The following is a 21,810-nucleotide window of genomic DNA, read 5'->3' as shown; positions in this document are numbered from 1 at the left end:
AGCCTGCCAGTGTTTTGCTGTCATTTTCTTTTATGTTGGAAGGAGCCAGAGCTGGGTCTCTTGATTATGCTTGTGTTCAACATCATTATTCAGTTTCCCTCTGTGTTCCCTTTTAGGTACTTCATGGAGCGATTCCTTCATGCCGCGTGCTGTCTGTGAGCGCTAGCATTGCAGTTCTCTGCAGTGCCATCTGAGACCGCACGAACTGGACTCAGCAATGGGGGACTCTCCAACAAATGCCATGGACAGAGGCATAGACATGTGCTGCAAAGACACACAGACTGAACTGGCAGAGCGGGTAGCAGCTATAGATGTGGCTGTTGGCCCAGACAGAAGTAAACAAAATAGCGAAGGCAGCATTGAAGAAAATGACGCAGTCTTTTCTGATAATATAAAAGATATCCAAAGAAATGGAGTCAACAGTGATGTGGGGATGAATGAATGTCTGCCTTCCCAGCGGCTGGAAGATGCTCACTGGAGGCATGTTCCCAAGAGACCTCTCACTAGACCTGTCCTATCGAGTAGGAAGTTGTCTCTTCAGGAGAGATCATCGGGAGGCTATTTGGCTTCTAGCAACACTCCAGGTTATGGTCCTTATGCCACAGGGCCATCACCACATATAATGAGGAGGCCAACGATAGAGTCCAATCGGGTCTCGATATCGGATTCTGAGGTAGGCATGTTTTCCCCTTTAATTGTGGTGTCAAGGTAAGGTAAGTCTTAACTGGCAGTGGGAGTCTTCAGTCTTTTGGAGTAGTGGATCTGAAAGCACTCTTTTTTCTAAGAAGGGGAAAAAAAAATCCCTGAAACTGAGGATCATATTAGCTTGGAATGGCTTGAACACTTCTGGATCTATCCCCCAGACCTCTGCTGGGTGTAGCCCTGATCCTGACATTGGTTCCTTCAGCCCTCACCTTCCTGGGATTGCCCTGTGGAGGGGCCAGGACCCTGTTGTGTAGTGGTAGCACACAGGCGGCCTGCTGGGTTGCTCAGAGAGAGAGCTGTGGCCAAATGGCTTTGCTCTCAGGCCCCTGCTGTATGTGCCCTTGGGGAGTTTATCAGTCATGGCAGCTTTGCTGCTGGTATTTTATGGTTTTAACTTCTGGAGATTACACATCTCCTATTGTGTTTTGCCATTATTGAGAGCATAATTTAATTTTATAAACAGCTTAAAAGCACGAGTGTTTCCTACTCTTGTCAGGATTTTCCTTTGCTTTAAAGCATTTGTAACGGCAGTAGTGACAGAGGGCTGTGACCCCCTCTCCTTCAGAGGAATGTCTCTGGGCGGCCGTGGTCCTTCCTGCTCATCTGTCTTGCATCTGATACCAGACCTGGGTTCAGATCTGTCCCAGAGGTATAACATGCTGTTAATGGTCAGTGTATTGATGGAAGCGGCTGCTGGTTGCAATTCCCTGTGTTGTGCTGGGTGGAAAAACCTGTCCCCTTCTGCTGTCCCACGGAAGGCCAAGGAGGCATCTGCAGCTTTTCTTTCCAGCCTTTCTTCCCCACTGGCATGCCTGCTGTGATGTGCTGCCACAGGGAGCGGAGAGGGGCTGCTTGGACCATGCTGTCCAGTGCGTATGAGAGAGGAGTGAGCAGGTCGAACTGAGGCTTCAGCAGGGCTTTCTTTGAAAGCCAGGCATGGTGGCGGTGTTGTAAATAGGTGGTTCTTGAAGCTAAAATGTTTTGTGAAATGCTGCTGGCTGGGGAAGGATATTAAGTAGGGAATGGGCTGTTTTGGTGTACTGGAGAGGGAACATAATCTCTGCAGGGCTCGCAGCTGGTTTGGGGAAAAAACACGGACTGACACTTGAATTATCCCCCAGGTCCAGGCTGTGTGTTTCCTGAGATTTTTATTTGCTATTTGTGGAGGAAAAACCTCCAAGTTTTCCTTACCTCATCATTTCTATCCAGTTGCTCACCCAGTGAATTCACCTCTGTTGCTGTGCCAGGGCACTGAAGCAGGGCAGAGAGAGCAGCCATGGCCTTAGGAGTAGTGCCTGTCCAACTCTTCTTCCCCAAGTTGATGGGGAACATATTGCTGAATGTGGCTCTGCCAGTGTCACTGTGACAATATGTTGTTCTTGGACACTGTGGTGTTCTGAGCTGTGATGCCTAAATCCCACTGTGGTCCCACCCTGTGTCATAAGGGACTGAAATCTCCTGAGTTTAGACTTTTACCAGTGTGGGTCTGAGTGACCTAGAGCTTAACATCTGTGTGGTTTAGTGTTTCCCTCCTGAAAAGTGGGTGTTTTCCCCTTGCACATCTGAGAAGACAGGTGCTGTGCATGAGCAAATCAGCCAAAGTTTTACAAGTCGTGTTAGCTGTGAGATGGGTCATGGTGTCACCAGCCAATGGGAGGATATCTGCAGAAGGTGCACTGCAGAGTTTGCACCTTCTCTGATGGCAGCTGTATGCTTTAATAATGGAGATGGGGAGGGAGTGGAGCCAGTTCTTGGAAGCAGACGTGACTTGTGTGCCAGCTCTCCCATCCTGCAGTACTTGGACTGCGCCAGGAGTGTCTGAAATCTGTTTCAAAGTAACTGCAGTCAAGTGTGACTAGCACATTCCCATCTGCAAGCAGATTCAAAATACTTTATCCTCTTCCACAGCATCTGGATCCTGGGGAGCAATAGTTCCTGCCCTGGGGTAGGAAATGCTTAGTCTGAAATGCAGGTGCAGAGCCCTTCATTTTCCTGCTCCTGTGGCAATTCTTTATGCACTGCTGCATTTTTAATGGTCGCTTTGATATAACTATTTAAAGCCCAGCTCCAGTGCAGCCCAGATGATTAACAGACTCGCGCTCATTGTAAAGCATCATCCATATTAATGGAGAATCACTGTGGTAGGAGGGGGAAGGGAGCCCAGGGGAGAGCTGTCCATGTTCAGAGGTGGGCGCTTGCCCTCACAGCGGTGCTCTCGAGAGCCGTGCTTTGTCTTCCCAGCGTGTAGGGACAGTATTTATGTCCTGTAAGGAACAGCAAAAGGACCAGGAAGATGTGTCCTTGTTCATAGGATAAAGTTTGAGGCTGGCCACTGAATGAGGAAGAACTGTTAGATATGTGATGGCAAGGCGAACGTGCAGCTCAGGTCTGGTGTCCTGCATGTGACCAGCCAGTTGCTGCCAAGTGGTTGTTGCAGGGCTGTTGTGTTCATGGCTGTGAGAGGGCACTGATAGTCCAAATCCAGGCTATACAGTGGACTGAGATGCTTCAGGGAGCTCAGAAGAGAAATGGAGAGTAGATCTGTTACATGCATTTGCTCAGCAAGTTTGCTGTAAGCAATTTGCAGAGTCTTGCAGGTGGGCAGAGAAGACTGAATAGAACCAGGAGGCAGGGGCAGGGCTTCTGAGAGTTAGAAAGGACTTTCTGTTGAGGCGTTTGGTCCTGTGGGAGATAAAATAACCCTGTGGTGAGAAACAGTCGTACTTAGTAGCAGCTGCTAAGTTTCTGTTGATCATTTTGATACACTGGCTCTCAGTGAGCAAGGAGGGCGATATGTCACTCTAATAAGATCTAGCTCACCAGTCCCTGAAAATGACACTGTGACACATCTTGTTCTAGGCAGTCTGCGCATTTGTACTTGAGTCTGTCTCTCGCCTGCTTAAAGCCATTTTGGAGTTGGTCCTTTCTCCTTGCATTGAGTATCTGGCATCATCAGTCAGTGCCTTTTGAATGGCAGGACATCCATTGCACCAGCTCGCATCTGCTGCCTGCGAGAGCTAGAGTCTGCAAAAATGAAGATAAAGTTCATGGGCATTTGGGCTTTATCAGTGGCACACGTGCATGTGCTGTCTATCAGGAGCCAAGATGGATGGGGCTGCATATCAAATCTTGCTGTGTTATGCTGATAGCAATCTAGGATTGAATCTGCTTTCTCTTTCCAGTGATAGCAGCAGTGGCAGCTGACTGCCTTGCTGTCAGCAGTTCTGTATCCTTGACTGAGCTGGAGAAATAACAAAGATGTGCTATGAGGAGAATGGATATGGCAGAGGTGAACTTTCTGTTGCTGAATTACAGAAGATCCATGTGTTCAGTTAGAGAGATGCTGCTGAGCTTTTTTAATGCTGGTTTAGTACTTGTTCACAGTCTGGCAGGAAAACTTCAGGGATCAGAGGGCTGAGAGCCAAAACTGAGCCTGTGGTGCTGCAGGAGGCTTCACCTGGTGCTGCGAGCAGGCAGTGAATCCCGCTGTCCCATCCCTGCATCCAGTGCCCAAGTGGAGTTCCTTGGGTTTGTTATTGAGGGTTTGTTATTAACCTGTATTGGGTTTTCTGTGAGGGGTTTTTGGTTGCATCTTTGGTAACGGGGGAAGGGCTATGGAGGTGGCCCTTTAAGAAGCTACCTGAAAAGCTCCCCCTTTTCCTTTGTCGGACCCACCTCTGACCAGGGCCAAGCCAATCACTGCCCCTGCGAATTCAGGTATTTAAGGGGGGTGCAGGGCATTTCCTCTCTCTCTCTGGCACCGGCCCTGACCTCCCATCCCCCTGCGTCTCAAGGCAAACAGGGAGGGGGAAGGTGAAGGAACCGGGAACAAAAGCTGAGCCCGGGAAGAAGGGAAGGGTGGGGAGAACGTGTTTTGATTTTTAAGATCTGGTTGTATCTCCCGTTGTTCTACTCCGATGTTGGTAACAAATTAAAATAGTTTTGTTTTTATTCCTTATGATGAGTCTGTCTTTTGCCTGTGACCTGTTTAAGTGGTGAGAAGCCCTCCCAGTTCTTATTTTGAGTAGCCCTTTTTTGGGGCATCACGGTGCTCAGTTATGTTCTGGGCCTGAACCACGACAAGAATGACAATGGCTTCTGGGCTGGTGGGGCTGCAGTGGAGCCAGGGCTTGTCTTGCACAGAGGCAGTTCCCGATCAACCGAGCAGAGTCACTAATTAGCTAATTGCCCTGGGATGAAGAGTTGACAGCTGCTGGTGTCTTGCAGCCACTGCTGACAAGTCTGGATCTGCAGTATTAACTGGGAGTAACCCATTCTCATCTCCTGACAGCATTACTGTGTATTGAATTAACCTGAACTGTCATCTCTCTATCAAAATTTTATGTAACTTTCAACATTCCCCACTTGTTCCTTTCTTGCCTTAGATTATTCATGGCCCGTGGCCTGGAAGGTCCTTTCAGTGCTGCCTTTTCTGGTAGGAGTGCCCGTTAAGCTGGTAGGATTGCTGATGCCTTTGCTGCCCATCAGTACTTCATTCTAGCAAGGGTGCTTTGCCTTCAGCTGTAGCACAAAGGTGGTTAAGCTGAAGCTATTAAGAGTGCGTAACTGCAGAGCTGAGGCACAGGCTCCAGAGCTGAGGTCGCTGGCCCACATTGCCTCCATTGATGTGACATTCCCCACTCCTCCTTGGTGCTGGCAGCATGGTGAGAGTGGTTTTCCTGGGGCTGCTAAAAGCAGCTTCTGCTTTGGTGCATGGAGGATGCTCCAGAGGTTGTAGGTACTAGGGTGAGACTCCCTGTGAATGTATTTGTAGAGAATGATGGGCGTCTTGTCACTGTGTTTGACAAGAGCTTGTCCTACCTCAAATGGCAGGGCTTGCATCTGTGAAAGGGTAGGGGTGCTGCTTGCTGGAAAGTGACATTTGAAAATCCAATGCTGTTTGGTTGGTTGGTTTTTTTAATTCTGCTGTCCCAAACCAACTTCTTCAGGTACTCAAGAAAAGTCTCACTTGGAGACTGTCTAGAAGAAGAAAAAAAGATATCTTTTATCCAGACTTCCCCCCCAGACCTGCCAGCATAGTTAATTGCTTTATACCTCTTCTTCTCCAGTCTCTCCTGGCTGAATCGTCCTTTCTCTTTCACATGTTCCCTTTCTCTCCTCTTCATCCACCCACCCACTGGCATCCTGGATCTTCCAGCTATGTGGTCCTTCCACCCTCTGGCATCAGTGGGAGCTCATTCCAGCTTCCTGCTGCCTGAGCAGCCCTGCACATCAGCCCTGCACAGCTGGGGCTGTGCGTGCGTTAGCAGGAGTGGAGAGGATGAGTCGGGCCAGGATGTTCTCCCTCCTTAGTGCTGCTGCTGGCCTGAGCATGCAAGGAGGACAAGCTGACAAAGGGAATTTACCTGAGCTTGATGTCCATGGCTTATCTCTGTGGCATGGAAAGTAAATTGCTGCTTTGTTCTTTTCTTTCCTTGGCTTTCCACAACTTTATTATAGGCCTCCTGTTCTTTGGCCAACTGGTTTGAAGCAGCTGGTATTGAGAGCTTTGGTGCCGGGCTCATCCAGGTCTGATGCTCATCTAGTCTTGTGGAGCTGCCAGGTTTTTTTCCGCTGAGGTTGTAATTTCCTTACTGTGCACAAAAGTAAACCCAGGTGGGACCAGGGCAGCAATGAGGACCAAGCTCCTGTGCAGTGTGGACTGGAGCATTTCCCCTTCCAGCCCCTCAAGTCCCTCAAATGAATTTCTTCTAGAGGTCTTACTGCAGTGCTCAAACTAGAGCTCTCTTGAGAAGATCAAAGATATGTAGAAAACATTTCTTCAAAGAAGAATCCCCAACAGGCATTGCTAAATTCTTTTCCTTGGATTAATTAACTTTAAATAAAAGTTACATTTCCAGCTTGTCTACAGGCAGGGTTGAGAGAAGAGGAAAGCCCACAGCCACAGTTGCAGTGGGGCTGGAACAGGGTTGCCTTTGTCCTGCTGGTCCCAGCCCTCTTTCTTCTGTCCCAGTGATGTGGCAAGTGCCCAAGCTCCTGCATCCAGCTTTAGGGTCTCAGATGGGTGAGCCCAGACCACGTTACTGTGCCTCAGTGTTGCTCTTTCTGCCCAGCCATGGCCAGCGCTCCTGCCAGTGGCCAGTCGTGCTGGGCTTCAAGTTTTGCACTTGGTTTTGGATGTTGTTTAAAAATCTGGTTTTCTTCCCTCTGTGAGCTCTGGGCATACTGTGTGTCCTTCTCTGTCCCTAGACAACTGTCTAAGTTATGTTCGTTGCTACCCCTGATATTCCTTTTCTGGCTTTTATTTTAATTTTTTCTGTTCTTGGAACTGCTTTCACTTCTTCCAGCAGGGATAAGTTTAAACCAGCGCTATCTTCACTGCCTGTCTTTTAGTTCCCAATTTTCTTTCCCATGTTTCTCTTTAAAGTTGCTTCTCTGAATTCTGAAGCTTGCAATTCTTTTCAGATTGGTGAATTTGGCTTCTTTTTTGGTGGGGAAAATCTTCATTATATATGTAAGTATGTAGATAGTCTGTTTTCAGAAATGTCTTACTCTGGAAACCAACTCTGTCTCTTCTTTCCCATCCTGGTGTTCCCTGGACAGAAAAGGCCCAATTCTCAATTTCTTGGGGTTTCTGTCACACGGTGGTAGCAGTGGATTTATTGAATCAGGGCTGGACTCTGGGCTTCGCTGTGCTTTATGATTTTTGATCAGTTTTTTACTGTGGCATTGATTCACACACCACCCTCCTCTTTGAGTAATACCTTGGACACGTTAACAAATGGGGCATCTTGTTTTTTAAGGCGAAACAAATACTGCACACTTGGGTGGACACAGCAGTCTAATTTGCTGATAGCTTTTCATTAAAGGATCTCATTAAGGTTCTTGCTCTGTTTGTATTTATCAGCAGTTGCAAATACATTGGCATGATGGAATCAAGAGGATTGTACAGTGTTATCTGTAAGAAGCACTCGGCCCAGAGATAGGTGTTTCACTCTGATAAAAGAACAGTACAATTATTCTGCTTCCTGCAGGAGAATAACATCACCACCACCCTGCCAGTCTGCAGGGACATGGGGGAGAGTCACTTGAGCTGTGAATTGTGGTCTTTCTGCAGGGTGGGGAACAAAAAAAAAGTAGAAAGCACCTGTAATCTGGTTTGATTTTTGCTGCCTTCAGCTCAAGCACTCAAAGCATGGCAGGAGCTAAGATGACAGTGCTTCTTGCGGAGTGGAGAATGATGGAGGTGTGGATTGGGTAGGGGTGCAGCGATGGCGAGTGTAAATTCTTGGCGGCTGTGTTGCAAACCTTATCGTTGCCTTTCCCTCAGACCTCTCTGGGTGAAATTGCCATTGCAGTATTTATCCATTCCTTTTGAAAAAACATCCCCAAAGGCAAGTGTCCTGGCATCGCTTGCAAGCTCCGTTTAGCAGCAGTGAAAGACCAGAGATGTTTCAGGTGATCGGTTTGGTGTGGAATGGTAATTTCTAATCGGAGAGGCAAGAGAGATAGTGAGATGGTGTTGGCCAGGTTCAAAGGAATTGGTGCCTTGAGCACAGGGAACGGGCTTAGTCCCTCCTTGGTTCCACTAAATATAAATGCTCTGTAAGGGACTTTGCCCAGCTGAATGCAAAATCCTGCAAAATCCCACGTGACGGATTCAGCCCCTTCAGGAGGGAGGGGAAAAAATACCACTGTGATTTCCTGGACAGTGTGTTTCCAAAGAGAAGCTGCAAACTGTTTCAGAGAAGGTACCCTGTCTTGAAACAAGATAGCAAGTGCAGATCAAAGAGAATATGTTCACATGTCAGTGGCTGGCTACTTGTGCAAGTAATCTCTGCTTAGGAGAGGAGGCCTCTTAACAGGACCGGGGCATTGCAAGCTTGCTGCTTGGAAGAGCAGGAGATCCTGAGGTGGTTGGAGGCTTTCTCAGAGGGGTGGTCACTTTTCCTGCCTGTCTCAGCACCTCCTGCGAGCTTTTCCCCATCTCTGCTGCACTGCAGCTTTGCACAGGACAAGGTGGGGGGTGCAAAGCCAAGCATGGGGAAACCCAGGGCAGGAGACATCAACAGGAAACTGTTCCTGCTTAATTTGTGAAAATCACTGCAATGCAAAACACAGCTTTGGGATGGGAAATGAATCTGCTGACATGGGATTGTCAGGAGAATTTGTCCTCCATGTGTCCATACCATGGGTTCCTGTGTGCTGCCCCCCACTTCAGGGAGGGGAGTCCTTTCTACAGAATTCAGTGGGATTTTTCTTTTTGATATATTTTGGTGGTCTTGTGCTTTACATCTTGGCTTTTGCTGGGTTATGATCTCTCCTCTCTTGTTGCTCCTAGTTCCGATAGATTGTTTTTTGCCTCTGGAAAGATACATGTTTTGCTAGCAGCAGTGTTAATACACTTCTGTGGCCCCATTACTCACACTTGGCTCTTTCTCACTGTTAGGGTGGTGGAAAAATCTTTCCTCACTGGAAACAAGATCAAGATTTAAATCATTCCTTGTATCCCTGACAAGCCACTATGTACAAGCTTAAAAAGTCAGCAGTTCCTCGTTCTTTTATTCTCCTTCACTGTAACGATTGCTTGTGTTAGGAGTGTCTTCTGGTTGGTGATAGGGAAAAGTCAGAATTATCATCTACCAAATTTGTGCTCCTAATGCATCCTGAGAGACTGACGAGTGTTGCTTCCAGTGAGGATGTTTCATGGGGACAGGGCCATGACATCCCCAGTTCTTAGAAATGGACTGAAGGCTGCTTTGCTGTCCTGGCACTGTTTCTGCAATAGACTGCAGGGCTATTTTGAGGATTATGGAAAGGCTGATTGGTAGCAGAAGCCTGTGTGTTTCATATCAGCTTTGTTCCCAAAGAAGTGCCCAGTGTAGAGGCTAGAAGTGAATTTCCAGTCTGCTTTAGTGCTTGGCAATCTTGGGGAGAAATATTGTGTTCAAAAATGCTGTCTGGGGAAGTGTAATCCATCTAAGGCTCATCCCACACCATGTGCTGTGGTTGGAAACTCCCCTTTCCCTCACCCCACTGAGTTTGGGGCCATCTCCTCACCTGCAGCGCAGTTGTTGTATTAAGTCAGGACCAAGGCAAAAGCCACTGCAGCCCGCACTCCCTGGTGCCAATGCTGCAGAGATCCCCCCAAGTGCACTGTGACTCTTGGCCAGGAGCTTTGCATTGCAGTGAGGTGTGCTGTCCTGAGGGCCCTAGCATGGTGGGAGAGCCAGACAGGGCCCCTGGGTGAGAGCTCAGTGCAGGCAGTGCATAGTGCTCACTCTGTGCTTGTGGTCTTGAGCCCCCCAGGCTTCTGTGGCATCTGGGATTTTCTTGTAACTAGTGAGGATGGAGGGGTTTTGCTGCCACTGTGAAAGGAAATGTTTTCCACTAGGCAGTACAATACTAAACCAAATGGTGGTTTTGGCGTCAGATGACTGCATGGCTCCTCTGTTCCACCCTCGCTTCCAGCAGTTGATATGCTAGGCCGCTGTCACTCGCTGCGTGGCTCCCAGCCTGTCGAGTAACGCAGCGCTCCATCACTGCACCCTCGTCACAGCCTGCTGGGAGTCTGCATCTACCACCCTCCCACCCTGGGGGTTTTGGTGCTGGATAGCTTGCAAACAGGCCTGCTTAGGGGTGATTTATTTTGGCAAATACTGTGTCAGCTGAAGGGAATCCATATTGTTTGAGTTGTGTTGCAGAGGAGCTTGGCTCCATGTGCTCTCCTCAAAGAGCAGCCTGTGGTCCAGGTGAGGGTTCCTCTGGTGCAGCCTCTGCCTTCACACAGAGTCTGCAGAGGCTGATGTTGGGGTGGGTATGGCCTCATGTTGTGACCCTGGGACTGGTGTATTTGCTGAGGTGCTGGGAGCTGCTAGCCTGTGAGAGCAACATGCAGCTGAGAATGGGTGTTTTTCTGCTTGGTACTGAGCACAGTCTGATGTGGATGGTCAGTGTAGAGAGGCCAGAGGCTATTGTCAGGGTCACTGGGCTGAACCTGGAGTGATGCTGGGGAATTGGGGTAGAGGGGCCTCTGGTGTTATGTAAGCACAACCAGAGCCAGAATTCAGCCTATGGTTGTTTGTCCTGAGCTGTCATTAAAATAAATTAAATCAGTGCTTATAGTGTAACACGTATCAGTTTAAATAAGACTTAGCCTGTCACTATTCAGCATTCTGCTTCTACATGATACTGACTCAAGCTCAGTCACTTCCTTTTACCACTGCTCTAATTATCTTCTTCTTGTCTGCAGGACTGCGTGCAGTTAAACCAGTACAAGCTGCAGAGCGAAATAGGCAAGGTAGGACACCGGAGCTCGTGTTTGTCACAAGCGACCTGCATGCACACATGAGTACAGGTGAAAAGACTGTGCCAGCTCTTACTGGCTAAGACTCCTTGCACTTTTGGTTTGGGTTTTTTTGTTTGTTTTGGGTTTTTGTTTGTTTGGTTGGGGGTTTTATTTTCCTTATTAGCTTGAGCAAGTTTTGTTCAAGGTCAAAGTGCAGCTACTTCCTCTGAAATCTAAATTTATTCTCCTTCCCTCTGAAGGTGGTTAAGCTGGCTCCATTCCAAGGTGTTTGCTTGCCAGATGTAACACTAAGAGCCTTTGATGCATTAATACAGCCCAAGGAAAGTAAACCAAAAAAGGATCGAGGCAGGTGTCTGGTCCCCATCAGGACTAGTTTCAGTTTTTATGTCCATGAACGAAATGCTAGTTTAATCCTAGTCCATGTTTAAAAGCTGCAGAATGATTCAGAAGAGATTCCTCCAAAGTTATTTAGAGGTCTGGGCTGGTGAGTAGTTCAGACACCTGCACATTTGGGCATTTGCCACCACTGCAGATGGTCCACGAGCAACGGTGCTGTCTAGAAGCTGTACCTACCTCTGCAGTTGGCAGGGACTGCACCCTGAGCTGCAGTGACCTTCACCAAAAGCTTCATTAGCCCAAAACAAGAGGCCTTGGGCCATGGGAGGAGGCTCCCTTCCCATGTGTATGGTGGGTTGCATGCTTGGCTGCTGGCAAGTCAGGGTGTAAGGCTGGAGATACCACTGCTAATGGTACAGCAGATGTCTTTGGAAACTCATACACAGCTTCAGACTCAGTTATGGCTTCTGTCACTGACTGAAGTATGATTTAATGAGGGTGTGAGGCCTTCTCTGGTGGGTTTGCTCCTGCGTCTTCCATCTCTGGAGGTCACAGCAAGCAGATAGGCACCCTGAGCTGGTAGAAGGTCTGCTGGACCTGCTGTGCTTCTGTATCAGCAAGATGGCTTGTTGGTCTTCTCCGAGACCTGGACCTTCAGTCCAGTTCTTGGTGAAGCCAAGAGAAATACTTTGAAAGCTGTAGTGTTCATCGCAGTAACTTATTAAACAGGCATCTGTTAGGGATGATGTCTAGCCATAGTGTTATGTCTTGCTTGAATTAAGTGTATCGTGTTGATGCAGCACAGTGTAAAAACAATGGTTTGGGTAGAGTTTGACTTCAGGGTGTCACTGGAGCTGTGAGTACAGGAGCAGTCCAGGTCTGCATCTGCCTAGGCAACATGTGGTTGGCCGAAAGCAGGCAGCTTGTCTTCACTGAAGTCCGTTTGTTGTCAAGAGATGGAGAGGCTTCCTGCTGTAAACCATCTTGCCCAGAAGTATAGGAATGATGTTCATGAGGATTTTCCAAACTTGCTCAAAAAATCTGCTTGAAAATTGCTGTTTCTACTCCCTACCCATGTTTAGGTTAAGACAGACACAGTGTCTTTGGCTCAGGACAGGAGGTGCTGGGCTAACACTCAGCTCCTCCACACATTGCTAATCCTCAAATGCCCCATGGCTCCAACAAAGCTGCTAAGACACACCACCTCGCTGCAGGGTCACATCACTTTGCCCAGGGCTAGGCATGGTCTGGGCCTTGAAGGGGTTTGTTTTTTTTTTTTCCACCCCCCACTGTGTATGCCATGGTCTACCAGCCTTGAGCAGCAAGGAGACAAGATGAAGCTGCTGAACTGACTGTGCAATTTATTTTTATTTTTAGGGTTCCTACGGTGTTGTGAAACTGGCCTACAACGAGAACGATGACAAGTACTATGTAAGTGTTTCTCTCCTCTGCTCACCACTGCTACTTCCTTTTTGCACCCCGGAGAGCTAGGTGCTCCCTGCCTTGCTGCTTGTAGCACATGCATTTCTGATTCAGGTGGCATGCAAGGAACTGAAACCTCCCCGCTGGGCACAGAGCAGTAGCAGTGCGCCGCTGCCTGCACTGCAGCTTGCATGGGGGGCTGAAGGGGAGGGAAATCAGGTGGGCTGCCTTATGTAACAGGCAAGGATCTCGGAGGCAGGCTGCAGAAGCATATTGCTGATTTATCTTGACATTTTCTAGCTATGAAACAGGTCACCTGAAATTAGAGGGATGTGGGTGGTGGTATTCAGCACCTGCTGTGCATTGGAAGCTCAGCCTGGGGTGAGCAGGTGTGTTTTGTAAGGAAATGGGGGTGTTTATCAGAAAGATACTGAATGGTGTGGCCCAACTGGGCAGTGCCTGGCTCTGCTGCATCGTACTCTCTTGTGGATGCCTCACCGTACACCAAACAGGACCTCACCTTCAGGTCATGAGGTGCAGGATGCAGTGCAGAAGGCAAGCCTTGGCTTTTAAATCCTCCGTTGAGCTGAAGCCAGAATTTGGAGAGGTTTAGATTCAGAAAGGCTGCTTATGCTGAAGGCTCCTTCTCTGTCCCTCCCCTTTCAGAAGCAGGTGAATCATAACCATCCCAGCTGGGATTCCTGCAAAATCTGCTTGTGGAGATGTGCTCATGTCCCTGGGCTTGCCCTGTGAAAAGTTTTGCTCTGCTGACAGCAGAAGCTGGGCAGCTGGCAAAAGGAGAACTGCCTTACTGTGTGTGTCTGGGCCTGAAGAAACAGGAGACAGCTTTAAGCAGTTACTGGTGGATCCCAGGGTGGGTATGTGCCGAGCAGAGCTGGATGGTTGCAGTGCTGTTGAACCCAAGCCCCATTGCCTTTGACAGCCCCGTGCATATGGCCCTGCGCTTCAGCTGCTGTTCTGTACTGCATTTGTGAGAGAGAGCCTGCTTTCACTGGCCATGTGGGTGAAAATGGGCCCATCAGAGCATGAGTTGGACTCCTGTGCTGCTCCCTGTCCCAGTGCATGGAGCTGTTGATCTTGGCACAAAGGGAAATAAGAATATGCTGTGTAGTTTTAAAGCATGCTCATTCCCTGTTACTCCCCAGCTAGCTTTTCCTCCCTGACTCTTGGATGTACAAGTGATGTGTCCGGTTGGAGAGGTCAGGTGGGAGTTGTAGGCCTGTTAGGATTCATTAGGCCTTCTGTGCTTCCAGCAGGCATGCAGTTGCAGAAATGTCTTGAAATGAAGGATGGAGGAGATGAGATAAAACTCTGGACAAGGTTCCCTGAAGCTGGCCAAGCAAAGGAACCACAATTCTTTCCAATCCCTGTGCTTTCCAAGCTGACTCACCTGCCACACTGGAGCAGCTGCTGTATCCGACGACTCCCTTTCTCTGCTGCCTTCTGAGACCTCCCTCCTGTGCCTTGCAGCAGGATGGCTTTGTTCTGCAGAGAGGTTTGCTCTGCAGATGTAGATTTAGCTGGTCAAATCAAAGCCAAAAGTGAAAGCCTGTGTCCAGGTTAGCCTGGTGTGTGTTAGTTAATCCCCCTTAATCTCAATTTCTTCTTCTAATCTAAGCAAACACTTTAATGCTACTGCTGCCTGAGAATGGCTGCCATGCCTGGACACTGCTTCAGCTACCTGAAGAGGGATGGGCTGTGCAGACCCCCTTACTGCAGACACCTATCCCTTGTGAGGATGTACTATTTGGTTCATCCTGATCCTTCTGTTGCGGTGGTTGAGGCAGGGACTGAACCAGCTCTCAGCAGCAACCCTGGGACTGTGAAGCTGATCCTGGAGGGTGTGTGGAGTGCTACAGCAGATGGAGAGATGGCACCAGAGTGAGAGCATCAGAAGTGTCCATCTGTCTCATTGCAGTGAGTGTCAGCGTGTGGGAGAGGAAAGGGCAGATGGCTGCACTTCTGCTGAAGGGATGTGATGCTGAGGTCTACGTTTCATGTGCTTGCTGCCCTTTTGGCTGAGGCAGTGGGAGCTTCCCCCCTTCCCCAGCTGCAGTCATAAGCAGACAGTCTGTCTCCCAGTCCTTCCAGGTGCCCATGCTTGCATTTTCCAAGGGAGCAAGTCATGATGGAGAGGCCTCCACTTTTCCAAGATGCTAAAACAGTCCAGGAGCTGGCTGAAGAGAAATAGCAGTAAATCATGTAACTGGTTAATGGCTGCTTTGACAGTGACTAGGAATAAAAAAGAAGAAAAGCCAAGCTCTGTGAAAAAGCATTAAATAAAAAGCAAAGGCAAATGTGTCTAAGTGGAGATCCAGTTTGGAGTTGTTGGACTGATGAAATTTGATTCTGTGATGCCTGGGGTCATGTCTCCTTCCTATTGTCAATCTCTAAATCAGCTTTCAAAGGAGAGTGGTTATGATGAACATTTGTTATGCTACTCCTGGACAGAAGCAATGGCATTGTAGGTTGTCAGTAGGTTTCTCTTTTTTTTCCTTTTTCTTTTTTTAATCTGGTTTCCTAAGAAACAATATTTGTGTGATTGTGCTCTCTGTCTCTGTTTGTACCTAACAACTTTTGCATGGAGGGCTCTTTTCTCAATGATGAGGAGAAATTTCTTCCAAGTTTAGGAAAAGAAATGGCTGAATAAAATGCTGCTGCTGAGGGAACAGTGGCCAGCAGCATGCCTTGAACTCTCTAGCCCTTGGAGAATCTGCTTTGGTTGCTACCCAGGTGGGAAAGGAAGGCCACATTTCTTAACTCCTGCTCATGTAACAGCTACTGAACTCTGCCAGCTGCGCTCAGGTGCCATAAGGACCAGAGAATTGCTTTCTGATTTACTGTATCACCCTGTGCTATGTAGTAGCAGGGTCAAGAGGAGCTGGGTCACCCGAGATAAGAGCGGAAGATGGCTGGAGACAGGCAAGTGTGACCACTCCAGGAAAGCATCCATGCTGTGGTGTCACAGCCTGCTGAAGTAATTCTGCTGCCGACATGATAAATGGTGACTGGGACAAAGGTGACAAATGCAGGATTTTAGGAGCATGGCAGCTGAGCCTGTCTGGTTTGGGATTTTTCTTTCGGTGTGTAGTACTCCTCTCTCTCGGCAGAGGTTCCCTCTGAACCACTTTCTCTGAGGGATGTTGTTGTCAGATAGGAGAGGTGAGAAAGGGCTGGAAATGCTCTCTGGTCTGCTCAGCCCTTCCGCAGGGCACTGTCTCTCACTAGTGGAGGATTTAGGTGGTTAGTAGTGACCCTTGAGCAACATCCCCCTGCCCTGGAAGCTGTGGGTAGGAACTGTATGCAGATCTTATGCTCTTGCATGGATTTGAGTCCCTCACAATGCAAGTCCCTCTGTTACCAAAGAAAACAACATCCTAAGTGCTGTGAGAGCATCACAAGGTGGTAAGTTCCCTTGGCTTGATCCAATTTTATGACTCTTTCCTCCCCTAAATATGGCTGTTTTGCTATTGTCGTCACCAGCAGCAGGATGTGGGCTGGAGGCCTTGCTGCTGTGAAAGCTGCTGTGTCCCAAGCATCCCTTCTCTCCATAAACCTGGGATCTCCTTTCCCTCAGGCATCCTTATGAAGCTGCTTCCCTGTGGCTTCCAGCTGCAAGGTTGCTAGAAGGAATGCAGTAAACTTAGATAGTAAATGTACACCAAAGGAAATGTGAATAGTTGGAAGGAAGGTGGGTACAAGGACATGGGTGGACAAAATCTCCTTTGGGCTTCGTCTTTTCCAGAGGAAGCTGAAGCAATGCTTGCCAGTGCAAAGGGAAAATCCCTTGGCTTGACTCTGAGCTGGTTCTTTATCAGAAAGGCATTATCTGGGTAATTAGCTCTGCCTGCAAGTACAAATGTCTTTGGCTCTTTCATGCGTGTGAGCCTGGAAGGAAAGGTTTGCTGAAGGATCCCTGTGTTGCTGCCATTATGTGCAGCTACAATTCAGGGAGAAAACCTTGCCCTGCCAGCTCAGGCTGTAATTAAAGTAAGGCTGCACTGCCATGTGCTCTCGTCTCTGCTCTTGTGATAATTAAGTGGCTCTGGCCTGTTACATAATGAAGCTTGCTCTTTATCCCTCTGTGTTTGAAAGTGCAGTGGGGACAGATCCTTTCTTCTGATCCAGCGCTGCATGTGTAGTAGTAGCAGATATTGGTGCTTTGGAGCTGGTGTAAGCATGCTGGTGCTTCTTCCATGGCAGGAGAGGTGGCAGTCAGGTCATGTACAATACAGTAACCCCTACTCATCTCCTCATTGCCCCTCATAGCAACCCCCAAGGAGTCTGGGTGACAGCAGTGGGTGTTCTCTCCATTTCTGTCCCTGAGAGCAATTCTTGTCTTTGCTGTCAATGCTCTCTGCACCTTTCTGCTCCCTCTATCCTCTCCCCAGAGCCTGCCCCAGGAAGGACTGCTCTGATATGGGCACTGCTGGTGACAGTGGTTCAGTTTCTCAGACTGGGTTTCCCAAGCATTGGTGCAACTTGGGAGCTTTCAGCAGCAACTGCATCTTCTATTTCTTCTCTTTCTAAAGGCAGAAGGCAGAGAGGACTCAAGGTGGGACTGACAGATAGGGAGCCTTCTCCCAGGCTGGGACACTGGTTGAAAGAAAAATAGGTGTATGAAAACCTTTGGATTTTTTCCTCATAAATTTTCATTATGAAGAGATAAAAGTGAGGACTGTAGGAAGTCCCCAGACGCTTGGTCCTGGCCATCCTCAGAGGTGGTTGTGCACACCTTAGATCCTCTTTCAGCAGACCATGAATCATTAACTGTATTGGACACAGCGCTGTGCTAAGTAAAAGATAAGCACTTCTGAGACTGTCTCTCAACACCATCATTTCCAACAGTTGGCTCAGGAGCTGTCAGGCAGGATTGAGAACTACACAGTGTCTCTTATCAATTACATGGATGCAAATCCAGAGGATTTCACTGGATCAGTACCAAAAATAACAATCCTATCAGCGAGGTGCGAACCTGTCTGCAGTAGGAGCACTGCTGGGAGGATGGGGATCCTGGGGCGTGTGGTGGCATCGCTGCCAGAAGAAACAGCTTGGGAAGTGGCTCGCCGAAATGGCCTGTGACCTGTTCTTGGTATTTGTGTAAAAACAAGTAACATGCAGAACCTGCCTCTGGTATTAATGCAAAATTCCTTGGCATTTGACTGTGTCCTGTGGGAGTCTTTGGTTAATTATATTTTGCAGGGGTCACTCCAGTGTGAATTACAGATTTGGATGCTTAATGGGAGTAACTACCTGTTCTAGGGGATGAAGCAATTGACCATTCCAGCTCCTGGGAGCATAGAGTTTTCCTACACAAATTGTACCATGAGCTGACTTCTCATGAAATACTTATCTGCTGGCTGCTCAGGGCTGTTTGAGTGGCCCTCAAAAAATTTGTTAATGTATAGAGCAGATGGAGCTGCAGAGACTGTTTATTAAATTCAGATTGCCCTTTGTCATTATGCTAATGCCAATTGGATGGCAGAAAAAATTACCCTGCCCCACTCCCACACCTCAGCTGTCGGGGTTCGCAGTAGTGCCAGCACAAGATCATGTGCAAGGAGAATGGGGAGCTGCTGGCCAAATCCTGGCTCTTTCCCCGTGTTTTGGCTGTGCTCTTGCGCAGAGCTGGTTTTACCACTTCTGATGATGCAAGTTTGGATACCCGCAAAATATCTCGCTCATAGTCTTGGACATGGTGCTGGATCACACTGCATGTCCTCTATATTGCTCTAGCAGCATGGAATTGGTTTATGGGGCAAAAACAGTCTCTGGGAATATAAAAGGCCTCCCAAGGGAGTGCAGAGTTGGTGGCAAGGCTGTGTCCTCACCCTGACCTGTGATGGAGGTTGAGAGGGTGTTAGCAGTATGGCCATGACACACAGCTCTTTTCCTTCCTAGACCTGCTGGCAAAGTAAAGCACAAGGTGGAACAGCCTTGAAGTGGCTCTGAGTTGCATGCATGGCCATAACATGATCCAAAACAACAGGTACTTAAAGGTCAGCTAGAAGAACCCAGCTCTTGCTTCAAGCTCCTTCCCCAGATGCAGAACTTTGACTCCCTCTTCTTTTTCCAATTTAAGATAAATCAAAACCATTTATTTTTTCATGGGAAAAAGATGAATGAAACAAATGGTGAGCAGTGCCTTTAGGAAAGCTCGTGTCAGCGTGTTTGTGTGTCTCATGGTTACTAACCAGAAGACCTCTTTAGGTTGAGGAGAGACCTGAGCCAGTCCCTAATGTCCAGCATACTCCCAGGTCACAGCAATAAGCATGTGGGTTCTTGTTCAGTTTTAACACTGCTTTTTCTTCTTCTCTTAGGCTATGAAAGTCCTCTCCAAAAAGAAGCTCTTGAAGCAATATGGGTTTCCACGTGGGTATCTCACATTTAGATTTGTCCTCAGCCAGGCAAATCTCTCTGTAGAAATGTTGTCTGCAAGAACTGTGGAACTTGGCTTCATTTGAAAGCTGCCCAAGTGGGCAGTGAAAATGCAGTGGGTGGTGAAGGAGCAGGCACAAACACAGGAGAATTTGACACACTTGGAAATTAGTTTCCTGGCTTTGATTTTTCTGGGTCACTTTGAAGTACTGAGTCTTCCATGTTCACCATCTGTAAAGCCTAACTAAGTGCTGAAAGTTAGGCAAGGTAGACCCTTTCCTCCCAGGGACTTTTCTACCCCCTCGGAAGGCGCCTGGCTCCAGTGGCTGGGCCATGGGATCTGCCAAACAGAGCAGGCTGGGAGGCCAGCAGGAGCTGGTCTGAATGGGGCTTGGAAATCTCTGGTTTGGGTGGAGACTAGTGTTTTGGGATGATAATGCTGTGATGAGATCTTCCAGAATAGCTGGAGGTATCTGCAGAGCAACCGAGTGGCTGCTCACTCCTGCATGCTGGGTGCTGCTGGAAAGTGAGTTTTTCCTTACAATGTTATCACAATTGCAGGTCGGCCTCCTCCCAGAGGGTCGAAAGCATCCTCCGGAGAGCAGCCGAAGCCCATGGCACCGCTGGACAGAGTCTATCAGGAAATAGCCATCTTAAAGAAACTGGACCATATCAACATTGTTAAGCTGATAGAGGTGAGCTACTTCTTTACCTGAAGCTATATTGAAACAAGTCTGGTTAGTATTGCAGCAAGAGGATCTTTCTTCAGTTGCTTCTACTTCAGCCCCAATTGGCTTAAAATAGTTGCTTGGAAATTGAATGTTCAGAAATGGTGATTCCAAGCAAGATCATATCAATCATGTATGACAAACTGACATACTTTCCCTGGGCTTTGGGCTGGTGCCCAGCAGCAAGCTTTGACCAGTGAAATGTGTGTAGGCAAGCCTGGAAAGGTGCATGAGTGCAAGGCTTCAGTGCCACTTTTGGTGTTGACCGAGGTCAGATTAGGACAAGCAGTGCCTTTATTGGTAGGCTGTTTCTCCAAATACAGGCAGAAGCCCAGATTTTTCTGAAGATGGGAAAATCTGTGTCCTTCAAAGCCCTTCTTTTTACAGGAATCTCTAAACATTATCCTAAGATGTTCTCAGTGCTCTGCAGCTCTCAGCACAGTGTACAGGGAGCAGTAAAATGTTACTTGATTCAAAGTATCTTCTTTTTTTCCTGCTGTTTTTCTCCTCTTCCTTTATCTCTGTTATCAATTACAGGTCCTTGATGATCCTGCAGAGGACAACTTGTACATGGGTATGTGAGTGATATATGCTAATAGAACTGCCAATATCACATACTAGGACTTGGGGTCAGTACCGGGAGGAAACTTGTACAAACTTCAGCAGACTTACTGTTTCTGAAAAGTTGAATGCCTGTTAAGGCAGCAGGACAGAAGGGCCTCTGGCAGTGGGATAAGGCAGCCTTGTGTCTCAGTACAGCTGTGCACATCTTCTTACCATGAGGACATTAAAAGAAGTGTCAGAGACTCTGCCCTCCCTTACGTATGTGTTGGTTCCTAAAGTCAGGAGAGAAGGGAAGTGTGCAGGATGGTTTCTTGTCCTCCTGGTATGAGGTTGGTCTCTCCAGACTCCTGTAGCCTGTGGATAGCGGTAGTGACTCTGGAAAGCAGTCCTGTCTCGGGGTGTTTCCTCTGAGCCCTGCAGAAACACTGACCTCCTTGGGACCTTCTAAGACAGCCACACTCCTGAGCCTGGACCCTGCTGTGGGGGTGCTCAGGTAGGAGGTCATAGCTGACCATGTGTTTATGCAGAGAGCAGGGGATTTCCACCCATTTTGTCTTCCTCTCCCCCAAACCTTGGAAGTGTCAGCCACAGCCTAAACCCTAATATAGGCAAAACCTAGAGGGACAGGCCTGGGAGGCACTGAGGTGCCCTCTGAGATGAGCCAGAGGAAGGGGATGTCTGACTCTGTTACATCTCTGCTTCCCTGTAACATTTCCTGATGAGACAGGCTTAAAGGCTGCTTCCCATGAAATAATTATGGGATGCTTTTGAAGCTGGCTGTGAAAGGAGGGGGGGGGTCTGCCTAGCAAATGAAGCTGTTTGCCTTTGAAAGGCCACTTCTCCCTGTTGGCTGAAGCCCCAGTGGCACTCTGGCAGCATCGGAAGCGTAGCAGCTGAGGCAGATGCACGTGTGGCAGGGAGGGCAGCTGAGGTCATTGTTTAAAGGCCTGAATTCTTGGGGATGGAAAGAAGGGGAGAGATGAGGGAGCAAGCTTTTTTGTTGAGTAAAAATAAATGCAAGAGAAGGTTCAAAAAGCTGCAGGAAAAAAAAAATCAAGCTCTTCCTGTGGAGCAAGATAACAGTCCCAGATACAGCAGCAATAGCAGGACAAGTGGGAAATCTCCTGGGGCTCCTGAGGGAGGTTACACTGGTCCCTGAACAGTGAGCAGTGTCCCTGTTGTGCATGCCCTATCATCTCTTTGTTCCCCTTTGTTCTGCCTGGGATCCTGTGAGTGGTTCAGGCAGAGGGATGCAGGAAAATCAAGCTCCTGCCTGCAGTTCTCTCAGCAGCAAGGGGAAGCTGTGGATGCTCAGTGCTGTTCAGGACAGCCTTCTGCAAATGATGAACAGTGTCCCCCAGGGACCGGTACTGTTCAACATCTTTG

General features: G+C 48.2%; 1 protein-coding gene across 1 annotated transcript; it reads left to right on the top strand.

Moving 5' to 3' along the window:
* Positions 1 to 217: 217 nt before the first annotated feature.
* On the top strand, positions 218 to 20,434 carry LOC104542776 (calcium/calmodulin-dependent protein kinase kinase 1-like; the record flags this gene model as incomplete). The annotated part of the gene is made up of 6 exons (XM_010187204.1): positions 218 to 673; positions 10,919 to 10,966; positions 12,689 to 12,742; positions 19,075 to 19,126; positions 19,694 to 19,827; positions 20,398 to 20,434. Coding segments are annotated over exons 1-6 (781 nt in total), but the record flags the coding sequence as incomplete, so codon positions are not given.
* Between the last annotated feature and the right edge of the window lie 1,376 nt (positions 20,435 to 21,810).

The sequence above is a fragment of the Mesitornis unicolor genome, unplaced genomic scaffold, assembly GCF_000695765.1.
Source record: "Mesitornis unicolor isolate BGI_N332 unplaced genomic scaffold, ASM69576v1 scaffold596, whole genome shotgun sequence".
NCBI classification, from domain to species: Eukaryota; Metazoa; Chordata; class Aves; order Mesitornithiformes; family Mesitornithidae; genus Mesitornis; species Mesitornis unicolor.
Note: the sequence above shows the minus strand (reverse complement) of the source record. Positions and strands in the feature narration are given on the sequence as shown.